Source organism: Morone saxatilis, unplaced genomic scaffold (assembly GCF_004916995.1).
Source record: "Morone saxatilis isolate NCDOM2014 unplaced genomic scaffold, NCSU_SB_2.0 Contig19, whole genome shotgun sequence".
In the NCBI taxonomy this organism is placed as follows: Eukaryota; Metazoa; Chordata; class Actinopteri; family Moronidae; genus Morone; species Morone saxatilis.
In genome coordinates, this window is record NW_023339751.1 from 7470102 (window position 1) to 7484436 (window position 14335).

Below are 14335 nucleotides of genomic sequence, written 5' to 3' on the forward strand. Positions count from 1 at the left end.
TAGAGTGGTGAAGTGGCCTACCGAAATAACCTGCTTGAAGTGGATTGTTTTATTCTCCATGAGCATATGGCCTACTTAATGTTTTATCGTAACCCCTCTGTACTGTGATTCACCCTTTTATTTAAGTCCATCCTTTGCTAAATCTGTACAATTACACCATGATGACGTGATTAGATACTAAATAAGGGCCTTCTGCATATATACTTTGAGCTACATGTAACGTTTATAGTTGTAGTTGTCCACTTCTTGTTATACACCGCCTTCAAAACCTCAACTCTGAAAGTGATCAAATTAGTCATCTGATGTCGAAACATGGGTTTATTAAATTAAAGCATATGCACATGAATTATTCCCAAACCAAAGGCGATGTAGCCATAAGGTTATGTTAATTATCTACCCTGAAGGTGTGCGTGTATCCACTCTCTCTCTCTCTGTATGTGTGTGGGAAGTGGTAGCGACATGTCCCACAGTTTTGAACGCAGCACACAGCCCTGCTCATTCCTGCAGTGTCCCGCTGCAGGACAGTCTGAGGGGAAGCGCTGTTAAAACTCCCAGGATTTACACTCTGCCATTTTGAGGAAAACCGGCCGACATCAGCGTTCAGACGTGTCCATTAAACACAAGTCATGACCCGAGTTAGTGAACTACCTCTGTGAATATGTGAGTATTTCTCTCTACTGGTCGCACTCGGAGCTGGTTTTGGTTTTTGTTTTTTGGAGAGAGCTAGTGATAGTTCAGTGTTTGGAAACGACTTTTAAAAAATAAAACTACTCTTTAATGTTGACTGTTGTCAGTCGTGGCTCGGTTATGGGTGAATGGCGCTTGTTGTGCTCAATGAAACGTGTGCAAAGTACAGTGAGTGACAACTTTACTCAGACTTTGCATCAAAACAAAGGCGTAGAAGTGCTCCCAGAAGTGGGCCTCTGGGTCCCGGGACATGGGCCTGGCTCTGTTGTGGGTGACAGCATGCTGGTACTGTTTTCTTTCTTCAGTCTGAGTTGCTATGGGTGAAAAAAATGAAGTTGTTTACCGGCAACTCGTGCGTTTGTCTGGCATTTTTCCGGCGCTACGCTGCTTTGTAACAATAATGCAACAGTGTATTGTGGTTAACAAGGAGGGATACAGTTTATTCAGTTTATTTGCACATGTAGGTGATATTAATCGCGCTTTTTTGCACCTTTGCGGATATTTAAATGTGATACAAATGCAAATGTGTCAATATAACTTGTAACAGAGTGACAATTAGAGGATAATGCTAAAATGTAGCGCAACAATGCCAAGAACAGAGTCATAAAGTCAGCAAACTGGCCCCTGTAATGTCTGTTACAGAGCAATATCCAAGGCAAAGCTGACTTATATTAGCTAACAGGCCAACTAAAACTGTAGCAGCAGAATTAATTGAGCTGTTATAAATTCCCTTTTTGTGAAGGGAAGAATGTGTGCAGGCCTTTAAGGACACTAAAATATATGTTTATTATTAGTTTAAAGGGGTGAGATCCAAATGAATCACTACCACTTGAGTAAACTGCAAAACAATAATGGAAAAGTGATTTTTTTTTTTTTTAAACACAGCTGACACAAACATCCCTCATTCATTCCTGCTTGTTTTTGCAGTCATGCTTTTCTGAACTGGAATAAGTCTCTCACAACTATTAAAGTGTATAAGTAACATAACATTGGTTTATTCCGTGTGTTTAAGGCGATGATGAGACAAAAGCAGCAACTGTGTTTTAATGGGCGAGCTGACAGTGTTGCCACCGGAAATGGGTCATTTACATTTTGAGCTCTGCACTAGATTACATAGTCACTGTGGTCACAACAGTAGTATTCTCCTGTCAGATTAAAATGGGGGTAGTGTCTTAGTTTGTTTATTTCTGTACTTGTTCCAGGGAAAATGATTTCCTCTATAGTGGGAGCATACAGGAGTTATCCAACAGGAACGTGTCTTGTTTTATCTGGAAACATCTGCCTGCTAAGTTAAAGTTCGTTTTTTCCCCTAAATTCAGCAGTTTTATTCTTATACCACTTCAGTTTCCTCTCACTTGTCGTGTGTCAGGCTTCCTGCCGTCACTGGATTTGTCCTTGCTGTCACAAAGAGCCAGCGCCGTCGTTACAGTGGATAATGCGGAATGACAAGAAAGAGAATGAACTCTTTAATTTGGAAGTAAACGATATGATCGCAATCACTGCGATAAAGAAAGGTCATATTGGGTGGAGTGCCAACATGCAGCTACCACTGCGTTTCTCATATCCCCGTTTGTTAATATGAGCTTGTGATTTCTGTTCCTCTTTTGTGGATTGAAATGTCTGTGTTTGCAATAAGCTCTCCCATTACTCCAGACACATGATATTCACATGTTCACTCATCTTTCAGTTTGTGCCCCTATAATTTGATGTGTTTCAGTTTTCTCTGGTAGCTTTTAGGACTCGCATATCAAAGTGCTGACAGCGGGGCCTCTTTTAAAGCTGCACAAATACATGCATTGCATGCATGCAACATGTTATGACTCAGTTTGACTCAGTAACTAGGATTAAGTGACTTCAGACTTGAAGGTTCTGTGTAGGTTCTTTTGCCTACCTCAGGTTTTACAAATATAGTCATTTATGTAAGTATAGTAATAATGAGTAAGGATAAAGCGCAGAGACTGGATGGGATTACCTTACTCGTTGTTTCAGTTGCAGTTCTTCAGGATTCAAAATCAGCTTTTGCTTTTACTTTATAGTTGACTGACCTTGTGACATTTCTTCCCATCCAAAGTCCTGGGATGATAATAACAATAAAAGCTAAGGTTAAACTTGTAAAAGTCTTGAATAGTACCTACCCCATTACTGTAATGTGCCCATCTTAATCCCCAGACTCCTTCCTTATCGCTGCTTTTTTAAGCGCCGCTAAACAACCAGACAAACCAGAGTTTATGACCTGTAAATCTGGTGCATTTTTGACTTTTGATAAAACGACATTAAGATAATATTTGTTGTCAGTTCACACGAATAGAGCAGGCTGGTATTTCCTGTGTGCAAAGCTGCTTGTCCCAGAGGAATGTGTGGAATGTATTCTTTTGTCCTCTGTAGATTTAGCAGAGTCTCATTTCTGCACTGCCTGCTATGGAGCCCGGGAAGAGACGGCCGACTGTAAATTGACTCTGAAAGACTGTCAGTAGCCCCTGTGGAGAACTCATCCTCCTCTGTGCCCGTCTCTTTGAACCAAAACTGAAGGATTCTCTAAGCCGGAGAGAGGCGGGATGAACTCCTGGAAATGTCCGCAAACATCCATTTCATTAAAATGATGTTCTCCAGTGTTTGACTGAAGACATGTCAATCCACCGCTCTGAATCCGAGCCCCCACCCCCCGGTTTATTTATAGTTAGAGGAACTTGCCGCTGGATGTCTCCTTCATGCAAGCCATCGCTGTGATCTTGAAGGGAGGAGGAAGGCTTTAATTGAGGCTTTCTGCTTTCAATTATTGTTTTCAGGATTTTCTTTACGGGGAGATGAGGCTTCAGCGTTTTGAGAGTGGCTTCTTTGTGGCATCTGAGATTGATGTCGCCGAGAGCAGAGCTGCCAGCACATCAAAAGACAGATTGTGATTTATGACGGGAAAATGAAATTTAAGATTGCATAAAGATCACAACACATTTGCCCTCTGCCCATTGGCTTATTAGCCTGAATGCCGTTGTTGTTTAGCAATATTCCCACACTCTTTCAACATTAAATACCTATATTGAATTATGTTGTGCAGATCTAACATCAGAGAGGATAAAGCATCCAGCTTCCACAGTTGCCTTCACATTTACCCAGCTTTTTTTCCTTTCCGAGCTGCTGTGCCACATTATACCTGGTTCTCACAGTTGACTTCATGCTGCTTAATGAGGCAGGATCTTGTGTTGTGTGCTTGCTGTGGCTAACTTTTCTCATACACATTTTAGAGCAGGCTTGCTATTAAATATTTACACTATGTTCATATCAAAGCACACTATGTCTAAAATAGAACATTTTACCTCATCAGTTAGCATTACAAAACCTTTGAACTTCCAGAAACTTTTAAACTACTTTTGAAAACAGGGTTTAAAAAAGAGAACTCTCTCCTGTTGGCGCGCCTTCAAACACATCACCTTCATATCACAACCCTTTGAGAAACCCAGCGTCAGTTTGTCAGAACATTGAATACAAAAGATTTATCACCTGTTGAAATGTAGATTTGGTGTAGATTAACATTTTTTAAGAGAGTTTGAATGGAAGAATCAATTTTGGAGTGCATATCTCAGTGCATCAAATGACAGTAACAATCAGAAGGGCTGAACAATGAATTGAAATAACTGCAGAAGCTGCTTTTTGTTTGGATAAAGGTAATGAAGTGCCGTAGTGCTGCAGAGATGGCCCTGCCCTACAAATCTCATTCTCTCGATGCAAGAAAACATTTTAGTGTGGTGCAGTTCCCAAGAAAATTTAAATGAATGTCATGTTCAGAATTTTAGTTTGGCACAGTGGCATGTTAACATTTGCTAATTAGAGCTAAACAACAAAGTACAGCTGAGGCTGGTAGGGATTCCATTAGTTTTGCAGGTGTTTGGTCTAAAACCAAAGTATTGGAACAAATACAAATTTGAGCTGATGATGGGAGACTATGAATGAAATGAATACAGTTATTTTCAGGAGAATGAAGCATCCTTTTCTATATTGCTTGCAAAATTATCCAAATAAAATATATCAGATAGTTGATACTATTCTCATCATGTTCAGTTAAGACAGTTCAGTTAAAGAAAGTTTGTATGAAGGATTCTCCAAAACTAAGAGATCAACACGGGCTCTAAGCTGTGGTGTCACTGAGAGAAACTCTCCTGCTGCTTCTGCCTTAGTCACTTGTGGTGTTAACATATACACACATGTTTCAAGTTTTCAAGGTCAGTCTCTCATTAGGTTTTAATGTAGTACCGATGGAGCAAATATGTTTTATTTATATCCCCAGTTGCTCTCTCTCCTGTCTTTTTACTGACCAGATGAATGGACTTGTTTAAGCTTTCAAACTGATCTGTTAGAATAGAACGTTTTAACTCTGAGATATCTTGAGCTCTTACCTTCTTAAAAAGGACTTTTACCTTTTTCATTGTTTTCTCATTTTTCTTACTTGTTTTCTTGCAGAGGAGAAGACCTCTGAACAAGGGGACAGTTAACCCAACAAAGCCGGAATTCTTGTTGTGAAGCAGTCATCAGTCCTCTTCAGCCATGTGTTCCACAAATCACTCCAACTGGGTCACATTTGAAGATGACAACACACCGCTCTCATCACCTCAGAAGCCTGTACAGTCACCAGGGCTTATCAAAGCATCAGTACCGCGTCCTAATGGTTTGAAATTAGTGCTTCCGCCGATCAGAGATACTTCCTGGAGCTTCAACAGTTCTCTGGAATCCCCTCAAAGCAACTCCAGTCTTAGTGGAAGTTCCTGTGTACCGTGTAACACGCCCTTTTGCACTCCCGTGAGTGGGGTTCCTAGCAGTGCCTCCCCATTTCACACCAACTCTTGGGAGAAGAACGACTTCTTTCGGAGTTTCTCTAGCACATCTACCACTTCTGTTCCTTCTCCTGCACCGGAGGCACTGAATCAAACCTCAGATGGACCAAGCCCTTTCCCATCTTTCCAGGGGAACTCAGGACACTATAACCCCTTCTGGGATGGATCTAGACACAGCGCACATGTGGACAGCTCTTCCTCAGACTCAGAATCTGACAACAGCCTACCGCGTTTCTTTATTCGGACCAAAGACGGCAGCAAGCCTCCGCGCGACCAACTCCAGAGCTCCTTGTCTTACGTTTGCCATAAACTGGAAGGCCTACAAGCACAGACAGAAACAGAGACAGAAAAAGATGGGGAGAGGCGGCTAAGTTGCAAAAATGAAGTCTTAAGCGAGGGTTCATCTCAGTTCGTTCCTCGGGGTCTGTTTCGTAGCCAAAAAAGAGACGGCTGGTCTGTCATGGTCAGGATTCCTGAAAAAAAGAACCGCATGTCCTCTCGGCAGTGGGGGCCGATCTACCTGCGCCTGTTGCCGGGAGGCGTGCTGCAGATGTACTATGAGAAAGGGCTGGAGAAGCCATACAAGGAGTTCCAGCTTCTCCCCCAGTGCAGGATCTCAGATCTTAAACTGGAAAGCTACGGCGAGCCCCGCAAGGTCCTCGCGCTCAAGGTGGAACATTTCTCATATATAGAAAAAAAACGCTACCACCCTAAGTTGGAGGTTAGTCATGAGGCGGAGGTAGAGCAGCTGCTCAAATTTGGCTCCACAGTGCATGACGACATGGAGGATCTGGTAGTCTCCATGGAAGAAGAAATCTTCAAACTGTGTGTGCCCCACCAGCAGAGGCGGCACTATGAGGAGCAGGAGCTGTCGTTGCAGATCACTGATCACATCTGGATTCAACTGGATAAGTGCGGAGGAGTCATGGAGCGGACAGCCCTCACCCAGATTCACTGTCTGGCTTTTCTGAACGGATTAGGGGATTGTTTTCTTGCCCTCAACGATCTAGGGCTGCTGCGGTTTAACTCCAGTTACGGGTCTGAGGAGGATGGTGAACTCTGGATGGAGATCGCCGACTGCCATTTCCACAAATGTGTGAACGAGACGGAGTTTCAGAGGTCCCGGCTGATAAAGTTCTCACCTCCTGACGCCTGCAGGGTGGAGCTGATGCGGTACAAGACGACAATTCTGGGTTGCACAGAAATTCCTTTCTCAATCAAAGCTGTGGTCACAGTTCAGGGTGCCTACGTGGAGCTCCAGGCCTTTCTTAACATGTCAGCCACCTTCCTTTCCTCCATGGGGGTGTCTGACACGTACCCGCTGTGTGAGAATGTAGTGATCCGTGTGCCGGTGCCGAGCGACTGGGTGAAAGTCACACAGACAGTGGCCTTGCTGCGACAGAGGTCACTGAAGGCCCGTATGAACAGAAATGCCTGCCTGGGCTACGTCAGCGCTGCAGACTCACAGCCTGTCATGCAGGTGACAATCGGCACAGTCAAGTATGAGAATGTATATTCAGCCATCGTGTGGAGGATCGACAGGCTGCCCGCCAAGAACACGGGTAACACATTTCTAAGAGATTCAAATTCAGCCCTGCACTACAGCCTAACATATCATTTTCTCATTAGCTCTTTGGCCCTGGCTTCTTGTGCATGTGTACAGTGTGCTTGCCACTCAGTGGCGTAACACTCTAACTACAAGCGACCTTTGTTTTCTCCTTTGCAGCAGTGGATCATCCCCATTCATTTTCCTGCAAGCTAGAGCTGGGATCTGATCAGGAGATCCCAAGTGACTGGTATCCTTTTGTCACTATGGAATGTGAAATTATGGGCGCAGTTGTGTCACAGACCAGGGTGAAGTCACTGGGCACCACAAATGACATCCAACCACAGAAACATGTGACCAGTTGGACACGCTATCATTGTCAGGTAACTGTCTCATCAGTGGAATAATATGTTGCTCAATGAATGCACCAACGTTAATCTAGATCCCCATCTTTATTTATTAGTGCAACTAACCTAATCTAATTTTGTTCTTATTAGGTGGAAGTGGAGAAGAAATGGATTGAAACGGAGTCAGAGAGGCAATCTGGTTGTATGACACAGTGATTACTAAAGGAGCTCTGACGAGGACGTAATCCCTTTGGTCCAAGATATTTGCCAAACACTTTCTAATGGTGAAAAGGGATAATGAAAAATGAACTAAACTGAGGGTGATGAGGGACTTTCTGCTTATATCTGGTGTCGAAATTCATCTAATTACACATAGCCTGGTAGTATTTCTCATGGAGGTTAACCGATTTTGTATCCTTTAACTGAGACTGAATTAGTCTAGACCTAATAAACAATTTAACATGGCCCTTTTGCCTAGCACTTTACATTTAATAGATGTATTAACTGTAATATTACAGTTTATATGAGTACTGTATATAAGCTTGCATTTGCATCATCTGCACTGCCTTCCAGAATGATTGGCATCCTTAATAAATGCCTCAATAAATGTACGCCGAACAGGCTGTATGAGATAAACAGCTTAAGTAATGAGCAATATTTACTGTGTTTGAGGAAAGCTAATTATCAGCAGATGTTTCGGGTCAGGCGCTTTTGTTGCCCAGCAATGTTTAGAGTTCACATACTTCCAAACTGATTCATTTAGGTATGAATCCTCCACTGAAGTCTCCATGGCAGTGGCATACAAAACAATGTAAACACCTTGTGGAAAAGGACAGTAATATTATAGTTGCACAAAAACATTGGTTCAAAGGTGGGTCACATCATGCTGAGTCTCAGAGCAGCATTTTGTCTCAAGTGATTTAATCACAGTTATTAGGTCAATTTGGTTGAACTGGCTCAGGCCAAGCCAATTAGTCGCCATTCTCAGCAATGAAACACTCATCAAGGTTCAAAGCAACATGAGACAAACGGACAATTAAATCACTTTTGCCTAAATTACAAGTGCTTTGGCCCAAAAAACTACGTAATCGTATATTTGAAGCCTTTACGAAGTGAAAAAGTGGTTGCAGTTTGAAACTAACCCAACAGGAATACAGCAACCTAATATGACCCATCTTTGGAGGTGTTTTTGAAGTAGTTGTAGTATGGGTACTAATAATCTTATATAAAGGGATAAATTCATTGTCTTTTTTTTCACATGGAATACAGCTCATTACTTTTGTTGCTTACCTCAAGCTTATTTTTGACTTTATACCAAGGTTGTGTTCTGGACGACTGTAATTTTATTTAAACAAATCAAATCTTTTATTATATGATCTTTCTGCCTCTGGGTTGTGAATAGGTTGGATGGAAGAAAAAAAAAAAAAGAATGGTAAAGGTTCATAGTGACCGAAAAGGCCTTCAATGATGACTTTTATGTATGAGGTACCTGGCTTAAGCTGGATATTATGTACATCAAGAGTAAAAATTGAATTAAACCTGAATGACTCATGGTACTTCTTCATAGATTTTAAAGTATCTGTCTCTACCACACACACACCAGGGAGAAGATTAAGTCTCTAAATCTACTCCGTATATGAATTTAGTCTTACGAGACATAAACTCTAAGCTAACCACTGTGGGTGCTTTCTGTTCATATTAAGGCAGCCATCCGACATCCAAAAAGATGAAAATAAATACGATTTCATGTGTGCAGTGTAAAAACTAAAACTCCAGCTTGCCTGATACACATAAAGTGATATTTGTGTTTTATATTTTCCCACAGTAAAACAAAACTTTTAAACAAAGACCTCACTGAGTGTCAAAACAGCACAGCGTAGCTCAGTTTACCCCATCATCATCATCATCATCATCACGGTGCTGTTGAGAGACTGAGACATCCAGCAGTGAGTAATGCTCAATAAATGCCATGTGATTGGTAGCAAAGGATCTTTTTAAAGTGCCGCGTGCTGTGTGACAGTATTATATTATGAACTGTAATAGTGCACACAGTACAGGAGAGTGGAGTATATTATCCTGGATTGAATGTGGCTCTTTGGGAACACGCTGCTGACAGTCATGCACTCAAAACTTCACATGCAACAATAGTGTTTCATATGAGTGCTGCTGTTTTTTAATGCCACAGTTCTCTCAGTGGACCCTGTGGTGATATGATAAGGTTTTATGATATTTGGCTATTTATATGTGGAGACTTCATTTATGCTGTATGATCAGGATTAGATCAGAAAACACTCAATCTTTCTGTCTCAATCTACTGTTCTTTGTATTTCTCAGAATTATATTAGTAACCATATGTGGTTTTGATTATTTTCCCTCTATTGTAAGTTTTGATTGCTCACCATAGGGGGCAGTGTTTGTATATTTTCAGGGCTTCCATTACATGAATTATTTTCAATCTCTGAAGTATGGGCTGATAAAATAGACGCCACATAACATGGGGAATACATATGGGAATAAAGAGAGCATCATCTTATAATTCCAGGAGAGCTTCTGTCTGACTCTAGAGTACTCGGTCGTGAGGTGACAGCTGAGTGTCTGTCAGTACTGCAGTATCCACAGGGCTGTCTCGTGTTGCTGCTTTTCCACCAGCAGCACTCTCCTCCTCATCAGAAGAGTCAACCTACAGTGTTGAAAGAGAGCCAGCATCACCAAACAGATGCTTGGAGGAAGCAGGGGTCACGGCTCCTGCTGCTGCTGCCATGGATCTATTGAACACCAAGTTCAAAATGAAGTCTTTTGTAAAGGGTGAAATATTTTTAACTCCTGGCATTGTGCACTCTTGGGATCAGAGACTGCTCTGAGCTCCCAGCGCTGTGGAAAATGCAACTGAATAACCTTTCTATTGAAAATAGCCAGAAAACTAGAGCTGGAAATGGACAGAAATGTTTGAGGGATTGGACAGCCACAGTCTCTCTTTCTAAAACCACAATGCTAGAGGTGAGATACTAATAACTAAGCTTTAAGGTGCTGAAGCCATATTCAACATTGAGCCCAGCTGAGGGTGGTTGTAAGGTGGCCTCACCCTTTACAGGTGACACCCAGCTGGGACAGATGGGCAGCATTTCTCACTGTTTTTAACAAATGGCATAAAATGTTTGGTGAACATGTTACATGCGAAATAAATACACAATGAGAGAGCCTAAACTCTTATCTTCCTTTATCAACTGAGACTACGATAAAGATATATGCTATCCTTACTGTAATACAATATATAACGTGACTATTTTCTGTCCAATCACATCTCTCTGAGGAGCTTGATTACTGTCACCTGTGTGGGCACTTCACATCCAGTTGGAGCGGGCAAAACTATCTGACTGTTAACTGTATGTATTATGTTTCCAAAGTCTATTGTTACCGGACTGCAGTTATTTTCGCCCTAAATCATGCTGACCAACACAGGCCCAGTGGTAAGCAAAGCTGCCTTTTAGCTTTTCGCTGTAGGCTAACTAATAGCAAAATGTGTGTTGTCGATTGTGTTGTGTGTTGGCCTGTGTGTACGTGAAGTAGCCCAATAAATGTGCTCCCTGAAAACGCAATTTGGATTCAAATATACGCAGTTTTATTCAGAGCCTCAAGCTATTGAGTCGGAATACCTCTGTGCAGTTTAATTCGCCATGTTGTCGAGCCAAATCCCTCAAAATGTATCAATTAGGTCACATATCGATTACTATGTCGCCAACTCTCAAACGGTATCAACAGCGTTTACGTCTCTATCATAAATCTATTCTGAAATTAAAGTTTTAGCTACAAAATAAATACAAATATGCATTATATGTAACCCGAAATGATGAGTGACTTTGATATGTTAAAAAATGACCTGAGTTAGTCATAGGTATGCCAGTCTACATTTTCCAACAGTTAGCAACATAAAAAAGGCAAATATTTAAATGGAGTTTGGTATGTTGTTCACAAAAACATACAAAAACATACACAAACTGGCTGGGATGAATGCTCACAAGCAGCTTAGCACCTTCTGATTTGCAGTTTTCTGTAAACAACTGCAGGCCAAACTCTACTTGTCCATAATTGATGATGTGATTGAGAGTATGAGGGAGCTCTTCTTGGATGAAGGCCTTGAAGACCGCGTCCTGGACGATTTGAGACATGTGAGTTATATTCTACAGAACCCGGCTCAATTTAAATAAAATACATATAATGCGCATCTTGACTCAAGTTGTCAGTTACAGCAAAGTTAGATCATCTAGTGAGGAAGTATACACCATACCAGGAAGACAGACTGCTGTGTCTTCTGCTGTGCAGCTTTGGGAGTCAAAGATGATGCAGTCAAAAGCAATGGAAGACTTCAGGAAAAACAATATCAACTCATCCAACTTTGTGCTGCAGCTCCCTACCAACTACAGTCAGACGGATCAAGAAGTCACCGGTAACACAGTGCTGCTTCTGACAACACAAACATATCTAATTACACTGTCCATTAATACAGCTTGTCCAGTTACTTTAAAAGTACCCATTTTCTTTAGCAGATGAGCTCTAATCTGTATATTTGTGGTATGAGTGCACTAACTCAAGTGATTCAGAGAGAAGGGGCACTCATTCTTTTGATTTTTGCATCACCTGCTCTGCTCTGATTTTGCTCCCAGCCTCAGTGGTGATTCCTGCAAGTCAGAATATCCACAGTTTCCCAAGGCTCAAGGCAAGTGTAATCAAAATCCACACAACCTTTCCTGAGCCCGTAATGGCTGTTTATACAAGGGGCATATATGGAAGCAAAAAATAGTCATAATACATGCATAATTTTCACATTTAAATGTATTTTAATTGAAAATCTATTTAAATTCTGATCCAAAAACAAAGTCAAGTCAAAAAATCATGTCACTTTAACTGGAATTGTATATTTTACACACCAGATTCAAGAGGAAGAATTCATACCTGATACTTCATCCTCCATCCTCCAGTTTTTTCCCCCACTTAGATCATGTGACAATCCTGTTTGATGACATTCAGTCTTGATTTTTCTCAGAATCTCACTATTTGTATTTGATCAACATGAATATATATTTGGACACTTACATTTTCAATCTAAATTTGTGAATTTTTTAAATTCAAACCACATAAATTTAGCTGGATGGTTGTCGTAGTATAACATTTAAATGTACAGTGTGTAGGATGTAGTGCCATCTAGTGGTGTAGTTGCAACTTTCTCCCATGTACCCCTGACTGCAGACCCGCAGACCTCAATGTGGGCGGAGTTAAACGTTTAACTCCGCCCACATTGAGGTCTGCGGGTCTGCAGTCAGGGGCTTCTCACTTCATCACTTCATCCGCTCCTTCCAAGCGAGAAGGAAAAACTAAGGTGGCAGTGCTTGGTTTGTCCCTTGTGGACTACTATAGAAACATGGTGGTGCAACATGGCGGACTCCATGTTAGGCAACCTGTTGCATCTGTATATATAAACGTCTCATTCTAAGATAACAAAAAACCTAATGATTCCTATACTCAGGTGATTGCACACTATTGAAAACATAGTTATGCGCATTATATTGTATTTCTTTCAACAGGTCCTTCTAATTGTTACACGCTGGACCTTTAATTGCTATGTATTAGGCAGCATTTCAGTTTTGAACAATAAGTATTCACCAGTGGTTAAATGTCACAGATCAATTTCTTATAAGATTCAAATTATTATGGCTGTTATTTGCCTCCATTGTCACATTCACTTCATTTGTCTGACGAGACAGCGGTGGGGCAGACCTGTTGACCTGAAGGTTATCAATAGATTAAAGAGGCCAGTATCATGTTGGAATTACAATGCTCTCAAACACTGTCTGTTTAATGGATGATCCCAAAGTAAAGTTTTGTGAAGATTTCTATAAATTATTACTGTTTGAGATGCTGAATTATATTTTCCTGTTTCATCGCAGAGCAACTCAGAGACACTTGCTACTTTCTCTCTCCCTGCTGGGTTAGCTTACCCTGTGCAGATCCCAGCCGGAGTCACTCTACAAACAGCTTCTGGTACACATCGACTATATCTGTTATGGGCATAAATCGGTTTTAGTTTTGAACATGTACTCATGGGTTAAAAAAAACATTCCACTCTTCCCCTTTGTCTCACTAAGGTCAACTTTACAAGGTTAATGTCCCTGTTGTGGTTACCCAGGCTGCAGCAGGTCAGCAACATGTGTCCCAACCCACACACAAAGTCACTGAGTGGAGAGAAGCTGCTGCGCCTCAGTCAGCTGCAGCCCCGTCAAATACCACTCATCCTCAGGAGGTGGAGCCATCCGCTGTCCCAGCTTCTGCTGTCGCACAACCACCACATTCAAAGACCACTTTACCCCCCGGTCGGGAGAGCAGTCTCCCCCAGCAGCCACACGTTCCTCCTGCAGAGACCTCACAGCTCCAGGGCACTCACTCTTCAGAGCCAGAGGTCACCCTGGAAGAAAACGAGCCGAGTCCACAAGCTGAACCTGTGAACCTCAGTATGACCGCCTCACCCCGTAGTCAGTTATTAGACTTCCAGATCAGCACTGAGGAGGCTTTGACACAGACAGCACAGTTAAAGACCAGAGACATTGACGACATCCTGAAAGAAGTGATTGAGGAGGAGAGAGAGAAAGCAGAAAGGGCGAGGAGTCTAGCGCCTGCAAAGACTGACAACCAGTGTGAGGCTGTTGTTGGGGTAATTTGAAAAGAATATTCCTTCTTTAAGCAAATGCTGGTTGCAGAAATAGGAAAAAGGCCAGTTGTTAAGCTACAGCTGGTAGAAAGCAGTAAAATAAATAGTTTTCCATTTTTGGAAATGGACTCATAGACTTTCTTGATAAGAGCTGGATGACTCTATACAACTCATATCTTTACACTAAATATATAGCTGGAGCCAGCAGCTGGTTAGCTTAGCATAGCATAAA

General features: G+C 41.7%; 1 protein-coding gene across 1 annotated transcript in view; it reads left to right on the forward strand.

Moving 5' to 3' along the window:
* Positions 1 to 478: 478 nt before the first annotated feature.
* The window catches only part of LOC118329270 (stonin-1), a gene marked incomplete in the record, with an annotated part of 15671 nt that continues 1814 nt past the window's right edge, over positions 479 to 14335 (forward strand). Inside the window, 8 exon segments of the mRNA XM_035663348.1 lie at positions 479 to 660; positions 5140 to 7072; positions 7237 to 7439; positions 11468 to 11569; positions 11724 to 11847; positions 12065 to 12117; positions 13346 to 13439; positions 13544 to 14106. Of these exon segments, the coding sequence (XP_035519241.1) occupies positions 5224 to 7072; positions 7237 to 7439; positions 11468 to 11569; positions 11724 to 11847; positions 12065 to 12117; positions 13346 to 13439; positions 13544 to 14106 (2988 nt within the window).